At 38.3% G+C, this 19,707-nt stretch overlaps 1 protein-coding gene and 1 pseudogene across 1 annotated transcript; both read left to right on the top strand.

The window, feature by feature from the left end:
- Positions 1 to 689: 689 nt before the first annotated feature.
- LOC127649687 (TLC domain-containing protein 4-B-like) lies at positions 690 to 6,391 on the top strand (annotated as a pseudogene).
- A 3,204-nt stretch (positions 6,392 to 9,595) lies between these two features.
- Positions 9,596 to 16,978, top strand: LOC127648591 (holocytochrome c-type synthase-like). The gene is made up of 7 exons (XM_052133241.1): positions 9,596 to 9,663; positions 10,642 to 10,783; positions 10,963 to 11,135; positions 15,323 to 15,471; positions 15,613 to 15,732; positions 15,820 to 15,906; positions 16,052 to 16,978. Exons 2-7 carry the CDS (start codon positions 10,663 to 10,665, stop codon positions 16,242 to 16,244), a joined length of 843 nt encoding a protein of 280 aa, XP_051989201.1. The 5' UTR covers positions 9,596 to 9,663; positions 10,642 to 10,662; the 3' UTR covers positions 16,245 to 16,978.
- The last annotated feature ends 2,729 nt before the right edge of the window (positions 16,979 to 19,707 follow it).

Genomic DNA, 19,707 nt, shown 5'->3' on the forward strand with positions numbered 1-19,707 from the left:
AAGAATTGAGAATCGACTCAAAACGTTGATTTTCGGGGAAACCGGTCGATATTTTCGGACTGTGCTTATTTCATCGACCAATGAACTACTACACATTTCAGAAGCCTAATACAATTTACAAACGTCTTATAAAATGACTGCATCTTTAATCTTTGTAGTCCGTCAGCATCTGTAAATCTGCTCCGTTTGATCATCTGTATGAAGCAATCACACAAGCCCTTCAACACATCTGCTTTCCAGTATAGTCTGCTGATATTTTACTTTGGATTAAACTCTTAATCATTTAAAATAGCAAACTTCCCTCAAATTTATCTCATGGGATTGAAGCATCGTGCTTTGTTATGTGCATAAAAGCCCTGATTTAATTTGTGAATGTACTTACTAATAGTAAATGGCATTCATGATATTATAAACAGCGTAAAGAACACTTTGTGGTGACCTGTTTATTATGAGATTTAACTTAACCTCCCGTTTTTTTTCCGTGATCGAAAAAATTTGAATGGACTCTTAGAATCGATTCAATCAATTCCAAAACAATGAATCAGAGTCGATTCCCAAAATGTTGGAATCGAACAGCGCTAGTAAACTAAACTCTTGCAGCAGTCAAGAGAGCAGCATCAACCAAAGACTGTTTAGTCCGAGACGGAGCACTTGTGTAAAAATGAATGGGAGAAATTGAAACACCTAATATGGCGGATGTAGAAAAGGACGTCCCGTCTAAAAGGTAAAAGAGCCAATCACCTTTTAGATACAGACATCGTCTGTCAGTCAACTCGGCAACGCGCATGCGTATTAGCTGGTCCAGCCCGAAAAATAGCCTTTTTTAGCGTGTTCTGAGCTAAAGAAGCATAATTTATGACACCATTGTTGTCAGATGTAACTGCTGATTTGAAATATGTTCTCTAGTTATAATGTTGATAAACCTTTTTGTAGAATGCGGGGTTTCCCTATTCAAATATATAGAAGCTGCACTTTTATGACATGAGCGTTCCAAAGATGGCCGCCAACTGCAGCCTCGCAGCACCAGCAGTTTCAAAGCAGCAGTCTCAAGTCTCAAAACAAAAACAATGAGGATTCAACAATGATGGGGATGCAGTATACTTTATTAAGCACAAAATAATATGCAGTGATAACAACAAATACAATATTAAGTATTTTCTTCTTAAAGACAATGGAGAGAATGCTTACAGCTCCATCTACATTTAAACAGGCAGGTTAAATGAGTTAATCTGTATATAAGTGAAATTCTGTGCTACGAATAAATCAGTACTTACAAACAACTTGAAATGAGCATAAATTCATGAAGAACCAATTAATAAGTCTATAATTTAAGCACACCATCCAAGCAAAAACATGTGCATTGCGATCTGAATCTTTATTTATTGTGTATTTTAAAAGAAAGAAATACTCAGAACTATTTGTAAACTCTGTACTAAACAATTCACCAATCCAAACGTTAAACACGATATCCTTGAGGAATGTTCGACTCATTAAAACATGACAACAAATGCAAGCATCCTCAATATTAACAGAAAACATACAGTATCAAAGAAGTTAGCAGTTAGTCCACCAATCAGAGAACTGCGGCCAACAAAGCCCACCAAAAATGTCAAGCAGGGAGCACACACTTCCATGACGCAATCGAGATGGTCTCCCTACACCATCAAACTGTATACAGTATGTGTACATATCTGAATATTTTGCAGTAAACTTAAAATATATATTCTATACTTATAATACAACAACAGAAAATCTAGTTTGATATATTCTAGCATTTTTTATTTGATTGCATCATTGGCAGTGCTTCATGAAAGACAGTAAGTACACAGTCTCATACCATTGTCTTTTTGGGAAAAAATCTATGGGAAAAATACTTCCGGATCCCAGACAGCTGAAAAGGTGACCGGACACTGTTGTGCTCTCTTGGGTCAACTGGCAAATTTGTAACAAATCAAAGTATGTTGAATGTTTATCTTATAAATATTTATGCATTTACATACTGGACGCTCCAAGAAAGTAACCAAGCAACAGATTTTCATTATCTAGCCTAACACCTTTGCCATACGACTAGTAATTTTGCAGATACTAGGCAATACGTTTTAATGGGAAGGCAGATCTGACTGGTACTATTAAAGCAAAGATACAACAGACAAATTGCTGACATATAAATTTGAATGAAGAAAATAGACAAACTTCTTCCTTAATTTTATTTTATTTTTTTTTTAATTATAGCCTACATTTATTTCAAGAACTGTCCACTAAAGCCCTTTTATTTATATATTGAGAGCAAAAACATTAGGGGATTTCCTTATTCAATATAGCCCAATGTTAGTAAAAACAGGCAAAGAATGTCAGGAAACATGTTGAATACTTTTGACTATATAATGGCATCTTTAAGATGTGACAAGCTAAAAAATAGCTAGTGGCCAAGGCCATGATCTCATTATAATATTCTCTCTGGGAAATCATGAGAAGACAGAAAATCTCAATATGTGTTTGCTGAGCCTCTGTTATCAGGAGACACTGCTGTCCGTTAACAGGAAACTCAACAATAAAGACTCTTTGCCAGACAGAATTTAACATTTTCAATGTCATCTCTCACCTTTTGAATTTCTCCTTGATGACATGTTTTATTGATTGGTTCAGCATTCAATTCCATGTTATGTAATGGTGTGATTCATTTTATCAACACCTATTCATGCCATTTCTACCAGTTCTGCAAGATGATGTGTTAATAAGATATCACGTCATTATGCACATACAAAGTCCCTCTGATTTATATTCAAAATGGAAAGTACCATCATGCCCGTAAACATGCAATTAATTAAGGGCAAGCCAAAACATGAATTCTAATGATATGACGGGCTCTTGTTTAGTCCATCACTATAGTGACGAAACAAAGAAAGTGTAAGAAAACAAGGTGTGTTTGCCATTGCAAGAGATTTTCCTGTGTCTCCAAGTAAACCTGTCTGCTGTCTGGAATATTTCATTTTGCTTCATGTGCCCCTTTAAACACTGCAAAAAACTATTTTTAAAAGAGAAGAAAAAATATCATATTCTTATTGAGGATTTTTGCCTTGTTTTCCAGTAAATATAGAAACATTCCTAAAACAAGATAAATTCCCCTGATGAGCTTCAAGGTAATACACTCAGTCATTTTGTTGTTTGTCCTCTAGACATACACTGAATTTAGGAAAAGGATATAGGCGCAGGCATAGCTCCAAAAAGGGGCGGGAGCTCCAAACCGCCATTAAAGAAATAGGGAGCAACCCGCCCTCTTTTGGATATTACACCCCGTTTGGAGGTCTTGTATTCGTTTTGTCATGTGATCCAAACATGGCAGCCCCATGTGTGGACTCTCTCCATGTAAAATAAAACAGCTTTTATAAGGATACTGATTTTAGAGTCTTCATCTCATGTGAGTGCTCATGATTTTATAACTATGTTTCAAAATCACTAAAAAATAAAATAATCTGCCAGAATGAGCAAGACAAAATACACATATTATATATTCTCTGAAAACAAGCCTAAATATTGTATTCACAGTTGCTTGCAGATATTTGGATATTTATACTGGGGGGTTAAAATATGTTCTATGTTCAACTGTGCAAAAGAGTCTTTCTTTAAGTTTTGTCTCCTAATATACAGTTGACATATTTAGGCATGACATCTCTTACATTCACAGGCAATTAACAAAACTTTCATAAATGCCCTGTTGTGCCATTCCTAATGCTGGTGGACTCAACACAACAACAACAACAACAACAACAACCGTGCAGTAAATTGGGGATGGACTATTACCTAAGGCTTCAGGGCATGATTTCAACTACTTTGCCCTAAATTTAAGCATGCTATCCACTAGAAAAACTCTGCACTGTTGTCATTGGTGAGATTTCAAACAAGGAGGCTTAGGCTAAAGTTAAGGGTAAGGATTCAGGATACTGAGAAAGACAGGGGTGCCTGTGCTAAATATACAATGTTCTGACTGCACCAACCACCCCATCTAGCCTAACCCATTTGTCTCAGTAAATTCTGGAATTCCTTTGATACCTTAGAGAAAAACAACTTACATTTTAAAACAACAACATAACTGTTTGATGTTTGGACTTCAAAGTAGGATGTCTCACCCCATCTAGTGGTTCATCTATGCAATGAAGTTCGTTTAAGATTTAAAGATATTACAAAAAATACATTGGAGAACTGCATACAATAGAAAGCACTTACTGAGAGACTGATCAGTAGAGAGAGAGAGAGAGAGAGAGAGAGAGAGAGAGAGAGAGAGAGAGAGAGAGAGAGAGAGAGCATGCCTGAGGCTCAGAGGTCACTTGGATTCTCATAAATGCTGCATTAATTCTCTGTGTTCAGCTGGGTTCATGCACACAAGTATTGATGATTAACCTGAAAGAGTTCTGTGTATCACATTTATTTACAAAGTAAAGGATAAGGATATGTGATAATGATGGCTTGTTCTTGATTATTTGTCAATTTATAATCCTTATTTGTTCTCATTTCTACATCGGCTTCACTTCATACCACTGTCAGTTACCAAAAGCCTTGAAGCTTGATTCCTTTTTCAAGGGTATGAGGGCAAAATAGGGGAGGGGTCCTATCCCAGTGGAACAGGACAATGCTACATTGATCACGTACATTGATTTTTCTGCCATTTCACTTTGATTGGAATTCTATACCGCAGAAATGTATAGATCAAGTAACAATGCTCCCTCATTCTTAACCATTATCTACTCAGCACAGGGAAGTTTGTGTATGTGATTGTAACGGTGGCCAGCTGATAGATGCTGTGCATAGATAGGGGTTGTAGCCATTAGCCTCCTTGTTAGCGCACCCACCTCCCATGCCGGAGACACCCAAACAGAGCAGGTAGAACAGGAGCATCATAATGGTGCCGTGACCCGGATGGTAGTGAAGTTTAGGGGGGGTGAGTGTAATGGGAGCCAGCTGATTGATAGCTGTGCAATGTGTACCTCACTCTCCTGACCTCAAGAGGTGCACTATATGATCGTGTCTGGTAACATGTGCATGTAAAATGGCTAGAAATAGCATTTTAGCTCAGCGTAAAGCTGACAATTTTCACAAGGTATATTTTTATTTCTTCTGCTTCAAACTTACTTCAAACTTCCTTCTCTGTCTGCTCGTATGAATGTAACACATCATAAGAAAGTGTTTCACCGCTGTTCAAATGCACTTTGGATCACATCATTTATAAATGTTTTCCATCTGAAAGGACTAAATATTAAATGAAACAAATGACAATAAAATACAAAGTAATCTCTTCAGTAATCAAAATACTTTTATTCTAATTACCAATGATTTAAACTGTAACTGTAGTGGAATACAGTTACTTATATTTTGTTTTAAATATGTAATCCCGTTACATGTATTCCGTTACTATCCAACACTGCACATGGCTCTATAGAACACTGATGGAGCAATCTGAGATGTGTTTGGGTCAGCTGACCCCTGGATGGCTGTGCAGCTGTGTCAGCACTTATGCAAATACTTCTGTATTCTGTAGGATTTGGCAGTAGAGAGGTACTGCGGCAGCACAGGTGATAACACAGAAATGCAGTATATTTCTAATCTGTGATTTCAGGGGATATGTCACACTAGTGAAACTAAATGTGGCCATTACCACAGGTTACCTCATCTCAGGTGAGTGGAGCAGTGTCAGATTTATTTTGACTGTGCTCTGTTTATAATGCCAGTTCTGCCCATAAAATGCTGTGTTCCTCTTTCAGATCTCCTGCTCATGCTTACCTCATTGGAGTCAACTGGAATTAAATACTTTGTCATACACCACTTTGCTGCTCTTTATGCATACTACTATGTGCTGGTGAGTTCTAAAATTAGTTGTCTGGTGCACAATTACTTTATCAAGGTTTTCAAGGTCATTTTGTGGTCCTTTTTATGTGTGTGTGTAGAGTCAAGGGATGTTGCCTTACTTTGCAGATTTTTGTCTGCTGTCAGAATTTTCCACCCCCTTTGTGAACCAGCAGTAAGCAATATGAAGAAAATGTATGTAAAATCGTACAATGTGATTGTTACAAGAGCTCATTTTCTAAACTCATTCTTTTTGTTCCATTTTAATTCATTCTTCCATATCTGGTTAATGGTGTTGCTATGGCCTCTATATTCTTCTAGGTGAGGATTGCAGACATTCCAGCCTACTACAGCCATATACTTGGTCTCCAGCATGGATGAAATTTACCGGCTACCTCTGGGGGCCTGCAGTGCATGGGTTATTTACAGCGTTTCTTTGGATATCATGAACTTCATGTGGATGCGCAGAATCATTTGTGGATGTCTCAAAGTCCTTCGGTCCCCTTGGTCGAGAAAAGCTGGAACTGAGATAGAAAATAGAAAGACAGACTGACAGGTTCATAGACAGAAATGTTAACAAAATTAAACACATGAGCACACAAACCTTCTCTCTTGAATCATGTCTACACTTATGCCAAATAGGATAAAGAGTATGATAAAATAGTCAGGAGAAGATAAAATAGAAGGTGATCATAGCGTCCTAAAGCTGCACGTGGGACAGAGCATTATGCATCCTTAACAGTGGTGTAGCAGTGGTTCAGTATATTTCTGTCTCTGTTGGAGCATTTTGGTAGTTCACGGGAGAGGTTAGCTTTATTAAAAATCTCCCAGAATAATGATAAGAGAGTCTGGGTGTTGATGCTACGTGTCTGTGATGTGATCAGCCAGCTGTTGCAACGCTGTGTTCACGCATGCATGTGGCGGGATATCATCACTCACCAGAATGAACGAAGAAAACTCCTGTGGTGAGTAGAAAGGCTTACAGTTGATGAAGAACACTTCTAAATTAGGACAGCACATCTTCTTCAATTCTGTTACAGCTGTACACCAACTTTAACTGATGTAAAAGCATGTTACCGCCTCTAGTTTCAGATGATTTTGCAACACGATCCACTCTGAACAGCTGGAAACTCAGCTGATGAAACATACTGTCCTGGATGGCTACATTCAGCCAGGTTTCTGTGAAACACAAAGCAGTGGAGTTAGAAAAGTCCTTATTTGTTTGAGTGAGCAGAAGCAGTTCGTCCGTTATTATATATATTCGCCAGATGAATACTCAGCAGCGGAGTCCTAAATCCACGTTGAGGAAGCTTCACAAGCACGCTGGCTTTTACGCACTTTTAGAGCACCACTGCACCTCCAAATAAGATGTTTAATAAAACATCCAAATAATCAAACACCGGCAAAAAACTATGAGGTATGCTCTGCTGAATATCGAGCAGTTCCTCCCTGGTGAAACTGATTGGGAAAGAGTGACAAAAACATGACAAACAAACAAAAGTAAAAAAAAAAAAAAAAACACACTAGAGAGCTCACACCGAAGCAGCCATCTGTGGTGCCATCTTGAATAAAATCTCTGTGTAATTGTGTCTGTGATTTACGAAATTGTTTTCAATAGACCTTTTAAAAATACATCATAATCTGCAGCAAAGCTTCAAATTTGTCTTGATTGACCAGGATTTGAACCCAGTTCGCTATGTTTACTGCCAATATGACTTACCACTGGATCAGTGTCCAATCTATATTTATTCATTCACTTTGTCAGAAAAAGTTACTCAAACTATTAGTTCATCGAGCCATATTCATTATAAAGCAATTGTAAGTATATTATTGACAAATATCAGCATATGATGCTTTAGTGTTGCAAATAAAAGAATTCAACATGCAATTTACTGCTCTGACAAATATAATTGCAGTTAACATTCAAACCAATGTTAATATTGCTCTTAAACTGTGTCAAATTCATTAGAACAGACATGTTAGTTATTTGCAAATATTTGTGTGCAGTACAAGTCATGGTTTAAAAATGGTAAACTAAGAAGTGTTGAGGGCCAGTGTTACACTGTGTAAACTCACTGTATCTAATGGCTTGAGCGGCTGTGCTGTGAGTGCTTTTAACACAAGCGCTATGTCCCAAACCGGATCAGTAACGTGGCAAGACGTTCGAAACGCCACACACCACATAATAATTTCACAATCAAAGGATGCCTGCCAACTGAGAGACTGCCTAGTGGGATGTGTCCAGTTGCTATGACAGCGACATGCAGTTTAAGTGTAGATGCTGTAAGACCTGCATCCAAGCACTCTTGGAGAAAGTGAAGTATGGGCTGTACGGGAAGTATGGGGTATCTCATCTCGAAAAGAACACCAACCAGCGAATGCTCACCATTTCAAGGTGTATAAAGGTCTATAATATGATGTCAAGCACTGATTGTGAGAGCCATACTGCATCAAAGGGGCACTGTTTAGGGACCAGATTTGAAATTTCCACAATTCCGGTTGTGGATGCCAAATCGTTCCCCCCGGCTGCATGAGCAGATCCTAGATTGAGCTTATAGTCCAATCAGAGGGAGATATTCAATAAAACAATTGAGATTGTGCATGAACTGAAAATTAGACTGAATGTTTATGGACAAGCACATCTGTGAGGTCTAAAATATGTAAGAGCACCACCTACATTTCAGAGTGGTATTTGTGATGGAAGGTGATAGAGACATTTTTTTTTTTTAGTACTTGCTGTCATCTAGTGGAATAACTTTTGCAGGGAGGTAGAATGAACAGAACCAGAATTGCTTACAAAGTTAGGTCAACAACAACAAATATATATTAATATATACACTCAACAGCCACTTTATTAGGTACACCTGTACACCTACTTATTCATGTGATGATCTAATCAGCCAACAGTGTGTCAGCAGTGCAATACAGAAAATTATGCAGATACGGGCGCTTCAGTTCATGTTCACATCAACCATCAGAATGCAGAAAATCTCACATGATCTCAGTGATTTGGACAGTGGCATGATTGTTGGTGCCATGCGTGCTGGTTTGAGTATTTTCGTAACTGCTGATCTCCTGGGATTTTCATTTACAACAGTCTATAGAGTGTAAAGAGAATGGTGCAAAAAACAAAAAACATCCAGTGAGCGGCAGTTCTGTGGGCAGAAACGCAATAGGGCATACTTAATACAGTATTATTTATGAATAATTGTCCTTTTGTATTTACAGGGTTTTCAGAAAAAATAGAATTTTTTTTGGTAATTAGTTCACAGTATGTGTAAATGGTGAGCTTTTAAATTTGAGTGCGAAAATGCAGTTCCAGAGTTAAAGAGGTTAAGAGGGTATATAAACTTCCACACAGAATGTTTATACAACCACTGTGATGTTAACGATATGCTGGTTGTTTCATTTCAGTAATTAATTAAATTGAAATTTTACTTAAAAGTAATGGGTACATTTTAAAGTTTTTTTTAAAAGGTTTCCTGCCTCTGCAGGACGTCACTGATCTAGATTAACAGTATCAGTGTGGGAACCACTGATCTATATATATATATATATATATATATATATATATATATATATATATACATTCGTAAGCACAAAAGCTTACGAATGAATTTTGTAGCGCTATTTTGTTAATAACTTTGTTATTAATTGAAGAAGTACAATTATTGAATTAAAATACACAATAAAGCTCTCCGTTTCTATAGAGGGCAGCACTTCACTGTCCGTGCGTACCATACACATGTCGTGATGTAATTCACCAGTGCATAGTGGGATTTGAGGCATGTCTCTAGTAAACGACATTGACAGCAGAGGTGGTGGGTAAGTGTGCTTTGCTGTTAAATTGCGGTTCGACTTTGCACTTATATCGTTGATATAGAGCAATTTGAATAGTTTGAGCAATTAGTTCGCTACATTGACTAGCTGGTATCTGCTTGTCATGTAATGTTTATGTTTATGCTGTACTATTAAGGACGATTGTGTAACATTTGTTACTCAACTTTTGAAAGCATCAAATTATAGTACATGCTGCAGAAATAACACATAATGTTTGATATCGAGACACTTAGACTGGGTTAAACCGGGATGTGAATGAGTGGTCTTCACGTTGCATTGACAGTGACGGCAATGAATATCAATTTGATAGTTTGACATCCAAGAAAATTGGGACAAGTTCCTCCACCTAATGTCATCCCGACTTGCAATCCTGCATTCAGATATGTATCAATTCAGCACATGTGAGGCTTAAAGGTGCACTAAATAATGTTTTCCTTATTAAAAAGCTCCTAAATACATGAATTGTAATTTTGCAGTATATGTTAGAAATCATGAGCACTCACATTAAAATGAAGACTCCAGTCATATCAGTAACCATACAAAATGTTTTAATCTACAAGGAGAGGGTCCACACATGGGGGCTGCCATGTTAGAATTATTTGACCAGTCAAATACTACTCGCTTAATCTCAGTAACTGTACTGTTATTTGACACTTTCACTCATTAATTAAATTAATCATGGCTGACTGTGAATATAACATTTCTACAATGACATCTGAAAACTATTGATTTGAAGTGATGCTGCATCAATGATGACAGGTGTCAGTGTCCAAGTCCAAGATGACACAAAGACCAAAGTTACTGATTGCACCTTTAAACAGTTTATGCTTATGGCATGCAATTAATTTTTTGTTGTTGTTTTTAAACGGATGGTTATTGTTATGGTTATGCTTCAAAATAACTACGGATGCAATGACATGCAAAATGTAAAATCTCTTATTTGTGTAATTTCTTTACAAATAGGTCCGATCCTCTTCGTCTGGGATGCTGAGCGGTGACAATATACCTATCCCTACAGGCACTGTGAAGGCAGAGGGCATCATGGTGAATGAGTCTGGCAGTGCACCACCACAGGGCTGTCCGATGCACAGAGATTTCAGAACAAGTAAGACTTCTTTTCAGTAACTGCAATAATAATAATAACTAACCAGTTGTTTAAAATTGCACGCACATTCTTAGTTTTTACCTATGCAAGAACTTACTGATGGTATAATGTCAGAAATACAAGTTCTCATTCCCTGTACCTGTAAGTTTTCAACTGACTAAACATAACATTGCCAACAGGCGTTCCTTCAGAATGTCCAATGCATCAGGGGTCTGCACCTGGCAAAAATCAGCTGAAGAAAGTGCCAGATGTACCTGCACATCAGGATGGGGCTTATGAATTTGTAGAGTGTCCTATGAGAGCTGCCAATGGAGTCAAAACCACAATTTCTGACATCAATCCAGCAAATATGGTATGCATCTGCTGATTTAACTTATTATACATTAAAGGGATAGTTCACCCAAAAATGAAAATGGACTCATCATTTACTCACCCTCATACCATTCCAGATGTGTCTGACTTTCTTTCTTCTGCAGAACACAAACAAAGATTTTTAGAAGAATATCTCAGCTCTGTAGGTCCATATAATGCAAGTGAATGGTGACCAAAATGTTGATGCTTCAGAAAGCACAAAGGCTCCATAAAAGTAATCCATAACACTCCAGTATTTTATTGTCTTCTGAAGTGATCCAATCTGTTTTGGGTGAGAACAGACCAGAATGTAACTAATTTTCCCACTATAAATCTTGATATCTGCAGTCTCCTTGACAATCTCGGAATAGTCTCAATTTCCCACATGATGAAAAGTCCCATGATGCTCTCCAGGCGATGTGGGCAGAACTTCCGGTTAAGGGTAAACAATCGTTATGTAATTTAAAAATGACGGAAATTGAGAAGAAATGGTCACAGAATTATAGCAAGGCGATATTGTTCTTCTCCACCTTTCTGTTAATAATTATGGGTTTTCAGGAAGATGTCCAAATATCGCAAATGTTGAAGCATTTTAGATATTTTGTTGAGTCTTTATTTATCGATGGAAGAACCTGAGCAGACTAACCTGAAAAGCTATGTAGCCTATTAGAGCCTTCAGCTGAAAAGTTGGACATGTTTTGAGAACTGTAGATAATTATGGTTATTTTAAAGCATTTATTAGTTCTAGTCAGAACCTGAAGTGTTTGTTGTACAGAGGTTATAAACTTACTGCAGATACAGGGGAGGACCAGACAGCACGATACTCATGTATTACAGGACTCATATGATGATACTGTAATGCTGCCAATTCTTTGATATAATACAAATATTTTGCAGGAGATTAATGTGTAGTAAGCTCATTTTAGCTTGTTTTATAATTGTTAGTTTACATACATAATATCTGTATCTAAATGCTATAACCTACATGAAATGCTTTAGTGTTGACTGAACAACTGAATTTATTTTTCTTGTGTAAGAAATAATTATGTATTAGTTGCCAAACAATAAACCATATCGTACAAAAAGAACTACATGCCATACAAATAAACAAATTTATTTGGACATACATTATAAACATTGTACGCAAACGTTCAATGTTCTCTGTAAAGCAACTATAAAACAGTATGTATTATTAAAAGCACTGTACAAATAAATGTAAATGATATTGAATTAATGTCCACACTGTTTCCAAATCACCTTTTCCCCTTAAGGGAAGACATGCACATTCTGCAAAGACACTCAAAAGAAAGTGAATTGCAGGCAGGAAAAATGCAGGAAAGAGGAAAACTATAATACAGTTAATTTCAAACGTTTCAAATATCTCACGACTGTACGTGTCTCATCTAATAATTATGTTTTTTCACTGTAGAATTGATCCATTCAGCATCACAGATTGAAAACATCACCACTACTCACAGACAGTTCAGGAAAAACACCTTTTTCCTTTTTATACTCCATAATAATGTCATTTAAAAGCATGTGAAGCATTCATAAAAAAAAAAAAAAGATGCTAAATAGAAGTGAAAAAAACTCAAAATATCTATTGAACTTTCAGCACATGTACACAAACCTATTAGCACAATAATGCTAATGTTTATTTTTAATTAACTGTGCATAGTTTCTGGACATCTATTGAAGCTGGACAGTAACTGCGGATAATATAAGTATTCCCCGCATTTGACTTCTTGCCAATAAAGTGAAAAGAGCACGCAAACAATTTATTTATACTTTATATATACTTCCTAGCACCATCTAGTGCTATGCGCATCAAGCTTGAAATCATAATCGGCAAGGAGACCGCAGATCGTGACTGCAATGGCAAGATGTACAGTAAAAAAGGAGTTACATTTTGGTCCGTTTTCACCCAAAAGCTATTGGATTGTTTCACAAGACATGGATAAAACAACTAGAGTCATATGGATTATATTTATGCTGCCTTTTATGTGCTTTTTGGAGCTTCAAAGTGTTGGTCACCATTTACTTGCATTGTATGGACATACAGAGCTGAAATATTCTACAACAAAGAATTACCTTTTTTGGGTGAACTATACATTTAAAGGTGTGACCAAAATCTTATATCAGAGTAATTTTATATTATGGTCATTGAATATTTTACCATAAAGTAATTGACAATAATTACAATAATTACAGTAATATTTGTTTGTTAAAAACCAATCTGTTAATGCCTATATTCATATATTCAAGTGAATACTTACAAATGAAAGGTTATTCATCTCAATTGATTATGTTCTCTTTTTATCTGGAACGTTATAGATGGAAACCTAAAGATAACATAACAAATGAATTATAAGTCTGACATTAAATAAAAACTTTAAATGTAAAAACAAATGAAACTTAAAACACTAAAATAAAAATTATAAAATAGATAGTTGTGACTTGTAGATGGTATGACCCTTTAATAACAACTTAATCTAGCTTTGAATACATCACGCTTTGTATTGTTTTATTTCATGTATGTTGTATTTCACAAGTAAAGAACATGTCCATGAATAGCGAGTGGCTATATAGGTGTAAATCAGGACTACTCAGATTTGGAAAGGTCAGGGTCCACAAGGCTGGATCCCTGTATCCTCTAGGGCTGTACTATTTATTTATATATATATATATATATATATATATATATATATATATATATATATATATATATATATATATATATATATGTGTGTGTGTGTGTGTGTGTGTGTGTGTGTGTGTAGAATTATAAAGTTATGAAACTTTCTCATCATTTACTCATGACATCCCAGATATGTATGAATTTCTTTCTTTAGCAGAACACAAATGATTTTTTTTTTTTAATTTTTTTTAGAAAAAATATCTCCGCTCTGTAAATGAGAAACAGATCAATATTGAATTGGCTTTTTTTTTTTTTTTTTTACTATAAATCTACACTTTCACTTTCAGATGTGAAAGTGAAACTAAACAGGCGCCACATGTGATGTGAAAGTTGAAAATGTATCTTTTTCTCACCCACACCTATCATAGTGCATTTGATTATATGGATTTAAACACTGGAGTTGTATGAATTACTTTTATGCTGCCTTTATGTGCTTTTTGGAGCTTTAATGTTCTGACTAGCATTCACTTGCATTGTAAGGACCTACAGAGATGAGATATTCTTTTAAAAATCTTAATTTGTGTTCAGCAGAAGGAAGAAACTCATACACATCTGGGATGACATGAGGGTGAGTAAAAGATGAGAGAATGTTAATTTTGGGTTAACATTGAAAGAAGGCTTCTCAACTCCATCATTGTGGGAATAACTGTTGAGTAAATTAACAAGTGAGATCAGAGACCGACTGCCGCTTTCACAACATCAGTCATGCTCCAATATTATCTGTTGTTGTTGTTATTGTTTTAAAATTCTCTTGACATTGAATTCTCTCTCTAATGTGATTCAGCAATGTAGTGAACTTGTGTAAATTCTCATGAAAATGAACACCTCATAATTCATACAGATTTGATAGGCTGCTGATAAATATATTTCTGATGAAGATATCATAACGGGGGCCGCAAAAGATTGCTCGTGGGCCGAGTATTGAATAACGCTGGTATAAATGTGTCTTCTCTTTACTGTTGTACATGAAACTGTGTTGAGCGGGTAGAATTCAATGAAGCTGTCAGCTGAAGCTGAGGACATGTGAGGCATCTATTTCTCAAACTAGAGTCTCTGATATATTATCCTCGTTTAGTTGCACATCTGGCTTTCCACATCTCTTTCTGTCCTTATTAGAGCCAGTTGTACTTTGTCTTTGAAGACTGTAGTGTTCACCTGTGTATGAAATCTTCAATTTCAAGCATTGTATATCCTTCATTCCTCAAAACAATGATTGACTGACGAGTTTCTAGAGAAAGCTGTTTCCTTTTTGCCATTTTTGGACCTAATATTGACCTTAATACATGCCAATCTATACTGTGGCAACTCAAATACAAACACAAAGACAATATTAAGCTTCATTTAACAAACCAATGGTGGTATTCCAAACTTTTGGCCAACAGTGCATATCTGTGTATATGTATGTATGTATGTATATGTATGTATGTATGCATGTATGTGTATATATATCTATCATTATCATTCAGCTTTATTTTATTAATTATTTATAGATGCCACCACCTAATCAGCAGCCTTCACCTGGTCAACCATTTCCCCTGTCTGTTGCAAGAGAGGCATCTACCATCCCCCGAGCTGGATCTGAGCAGAACTGGGTTTATCCCTCAGAACAGATGTTCTGGAATGCCATGCTGAGGAAAGGGTGAGTTTCTCTTATTTCCTACTGGAAAATATAGCAGATGGAGCAATATATCATTGTGTGATAGACATGATTGATAATGATCAAGAACAAAATGGCAACATGAACTGTAATGGTTACTCATGACTCTATAATCCTCACCAGATGGCGCTGGAACAATGATGACGTCAACCAAAAAGATATGAAAAACATCATCAGGATTCACAACCACAATAATGAGCAAGCTTGGCAGGAAATCCTCAGATGGGAGAAACTCCATGCTAAGTAAGTCACCTGTCAAATGCAATCTGTGTGAGATCTCGGATGCCACCAAATAAATCAGTCCTGATTTACTGCTGCTGTCCTCCACAGAGAATGCCTATGTGGACCTTCTCTTTTAAGGTTTGGTGGCAAAGCAAAAGATTTTTCTCCCAGAGCCAGGTTTCACCACTGGATGGGGTAAGTGATGGTATCACTTTAACTGATGCTGCTGTTGTTGTCTTTTGTCTAATCTGACTATTGTCTGCAGCTTTCTATCAAAAGCAGTCTGTGATCATCAATTCAGTGCAATCAAAAAGTTTGTTTTTGGTCTTTCTTGTCATAGGCATGAACTACCATTTGACAGGCATGACTGGATTATTGACCGGTGTGGAAAAGAGGTCAGATATGTGATAGATTACTACGATGGAGGTCTGGTGCCCAAGCACACCATCCTAGATGTACGTCCAGCCTTTGATTCATTAGAGGCTGTTTGGGACCGTATGAAAGTGGCCTGGTGGCGTTGGACCTCCACGTGAACCTCCCCATGAGTCTTTCAGGATCAATAGGAGATACAGGAACTGAGATTTATCGGTGATATAGCTTAGCCGATTGAAGTTTTTTTTTTTTTATTATGATGATGGTGATGATGTAATTGGAACCAGAATTAAGTCCTTATGTCATTAATTGTTATGTGCATAGAACAAAACCTCTGATGACCACTACGATCTTACAGATGTATAAAACCGTTTCTCAGGAGAAAACTATACAGAATTGTTTACCTAATATGTTGAAATTAGGGATTCCTGGCATGCAAAATTAAATGTACTGTATACATTTTAGATCAGTTTTTAAATAATATTGATATATACCTTTTTGTTTTAGTTTAAAATATTCACTGTTAACTATTCAGTGATGTTGTGATAAATTGTAATGAGCCTCAATTAGTTTTCTCTCTGCTTTTTAAAAATGAATTATGTAGTAATGGTGTAAATAATCTGTCGCAAAATTTTTGTTCTACAGTTACTATAATTTTCTTGCATACATATTTATTTCTGCTATAAAGTCAGTTGTTGACAGAATATGTTGTAATAGTCAACAAATACCTGCAAATGTATTTTAGTATAGCACTCAAATGAAAGGCCTCCAACAGAAAATATCAAGACAAAGTATTAGATTTTCCCTTTAAATAATAGAAATTGTCAAATAGGCTGTACAAAAACAAATCATCTAAAAAAAAAATGCTTATCCATTATTTATATTTTTCTGCCAAAATATAATTTTTTACAGAATATAGTGTAATATAAAGTAATTGTAAGTTGATTTTGAATATACCACACAAATGAAGACAAACACAAAATATTATGTAACTTTTATGTATTACACTAACTTTAAAGAAAAGAAATCGTGAAATACTCTGAAACGGATCCTTATCCAGATAGTAGATTGAACATTTTGAGCAGTACTGCTATATACAATAAAATTATGCATCAACGAGTATTGTAATAATAAAACAATAAATAGCTTTGTTCAAAATTAATTTATGCTCAACATTTTATAGATTCAGGATGGAACTGTTTTTGCAATGGTGTCTACCCGACAAATGATCTTATTGTACAACAACAAACCTGTCAAGGGAAATGCCTCATCTGCCACAATGCAATAAGGAGCCAGCAGGTCCAATTCAGGAAGTGGTGCAGGGGCAGAGATGTTCGATGTTCTGTCTCCAGGGCATCCTACAGTGAGCATCCACCAAACACTCCACCATCTGAAATCTGCCCATTTCTTGATGGAAGCAAGCACAATCAGGAGGGCCGTCTTCAAGGAGAATGATTCTAGCGGCTCGAAGGGGGGTCTGAAAGGACCACAGAGAGATCCCATGAGGAAAACAGGCATGGCCTGGGAGGGTTCAGCCTCCGGGGGCCTCTAACGAACCTGATAATCAGATCGTGCTTCCCTAGGGACTTACCATCCACTGCGTCGTGGTAAGCCGATATGGCAGCTACATAAACCTTCAAGGTGGAGGGGGACAGCCTCTCCTGCAGAAACGAGAGCACTGACCCGACTGTGCAACTCTGCGGGTCTTCAGATCGTGAAGAACACCAATTTGCGAACAAGCGCCACTTCAGGGCATAAAGTTGCCGGGTAGAGGGAGCTCTGGCTTGGTTGATAATGTCTACGACAGCAGGTGGTAGGCCACTTGCCACTTTTCCGCATCCCATCCAGGGGCCAGACGTGGAGGTTCCAGAGGTCTGGGCGTGGATTCCAGTGGGTGCCCCATCCCTGAGAAAGAAGGTAATTCCTCAGGGGAATTTGCCAGCGAGGGGTAGTCGTGAAGAGCGTGAGATCTGAGAACCAAGTCCGTGTGGGCCAGAAGGGGGTCACCAGAGTGACTTGTTCCTCATCCTCCCTGACCTGAGTAACTTGTTCCTCGTCCCTCCCTGAAAAGTAGGCTCACTGGGGGAAATGCGCAGCCTTTGGGGCCAGCTGTGTGCCAGCGCGTCTGTCCCGAGGGGAGCCTCCGCTAGGGAGTATGAGAGCAGGCAGTGGGAGGTCTCTTGGGAAGCAAACAGGTCTACCGCCGTGACGATTTATGTACGCTATCGTAGTGTTCTGTCTGAGCGAATCAAGATGTGTTTGCACCGTATTAATGGGAGAAACCTCTAGGCAGTTGATGTGCCAACCCAGCCAAGGCCCCGTCCAGGAGCCGCCAACTGCGTGCACGTTTGACACGGTGTCCCAAATCCTGTTTGGCGGCATCTGTGGTGACCAGAACGCATCGTGACACATCCATGACCTTGTCAGCTCATCATGCACCTCCTGGAAGAAAGTGACCGTGGATGTGAGCGGCACCCAGACCCGAAGAACCAATCATCTACCGTGAAGGCTGCGGGGAGGACTGAGGGTTCCAGTCCAACCCCACGCTGATGGAGGCCCGGGCAAGCATGTTGGGCATCAGCCTCAGACTGGGCGTGCCGACCTGAAGGCGGCAGTCCAGTTGAGTCGTCCACGTCAGATGCCGAAACGCTCTCCGATGCAGCTGCGAATTCATCATCCAGCTCGGGGTGCTCGAGGGAGTAAACAGACTGGCCGTGAGGTGAGCCTCTCTCACCTGGAGCTCGGACAGAAGTCAACGAGCGTGCAGAGGGGCAAGTCATTCGTGGGGATCTACCCGGCGAAACCGAGCCTGCTGCCATCCCCAAATCGCCTCCATCACCAGCCGGGTTGTCCTCAATCCTGTGGGAAGAAGGATCGCTGCGGTGGCCAGCTGGATTAGCGTTCCTCTTTAAGAAGGAAAGCCGCAACGTTGCAATGGTTAAGTTCTCACAGTGAGAACATGAACCATCCACAAAAGCTGCCTCAGTGTGATCGTGGCCCAAAACAAACAAGGCAGCGTATATGACCATCAGGAGCGGAGCGAAATCGACCGCATCCAGGTTTGTTTGATCCAAGATGGATGGAGCATGCAGCTGCCACTCCGGATCTAAAATGGTGCTATTTTTGTTAGTTAGCCCGACTTTTATGGCATATGGACATCGGAGCAACTGGTGTTCATGTTTACCAGCACCAGACACTACTAAAATATAAGATTCATGCAACAACCAAGCTGCATGATGATCTGCAGGAGAAGCTACGCGACATCGGCTTGCTGCGGAGACCAGGCCTCCAGTCCTCGGCATCGTCTGATGCCATTGTCCGGGGGAGAGGACATCGTAAGCAGTGTGTGAGGAAGCGGAAGAGCGGCAAGTGTGCGGGGGTCCGTGCTAGGCTAAAAAAAAAACCTAGCAGGCCGACTTTCCTGTCTATCCTGCTCTCAAACCTTTGCTCCCTGGACAATAAACTGGACTACATCGGACTACAGCAGACAATGCAGCATAAGTTTAGAGACTGCTGCATCTTTGTTTTCATGGAGACGTGGCTCAGTGACAGAGTTCCGGACTCCGCTATTCAGCTAGATGGGCTTGCCTCCTTTCATGCTGTCAGAAATGCAGCAATGTGCGG

This window comes from Xyrauchen texanus, chromosome 9 (genome assembly GCF_025860055.1).
Source record: "Xyrauchen texanus isolate HMW12.3.18 chromosome 9, RBS_HiC_50CHRs, whole genome shotgun sequence".
In the NCBI taxonomy this organism is placed as follows: Eukaryota; Metazoa; Chordata; class Actinopteri; order Cypriniformes; family Catostomidae; genus Xyrauchen; species Xyrauchen texanus.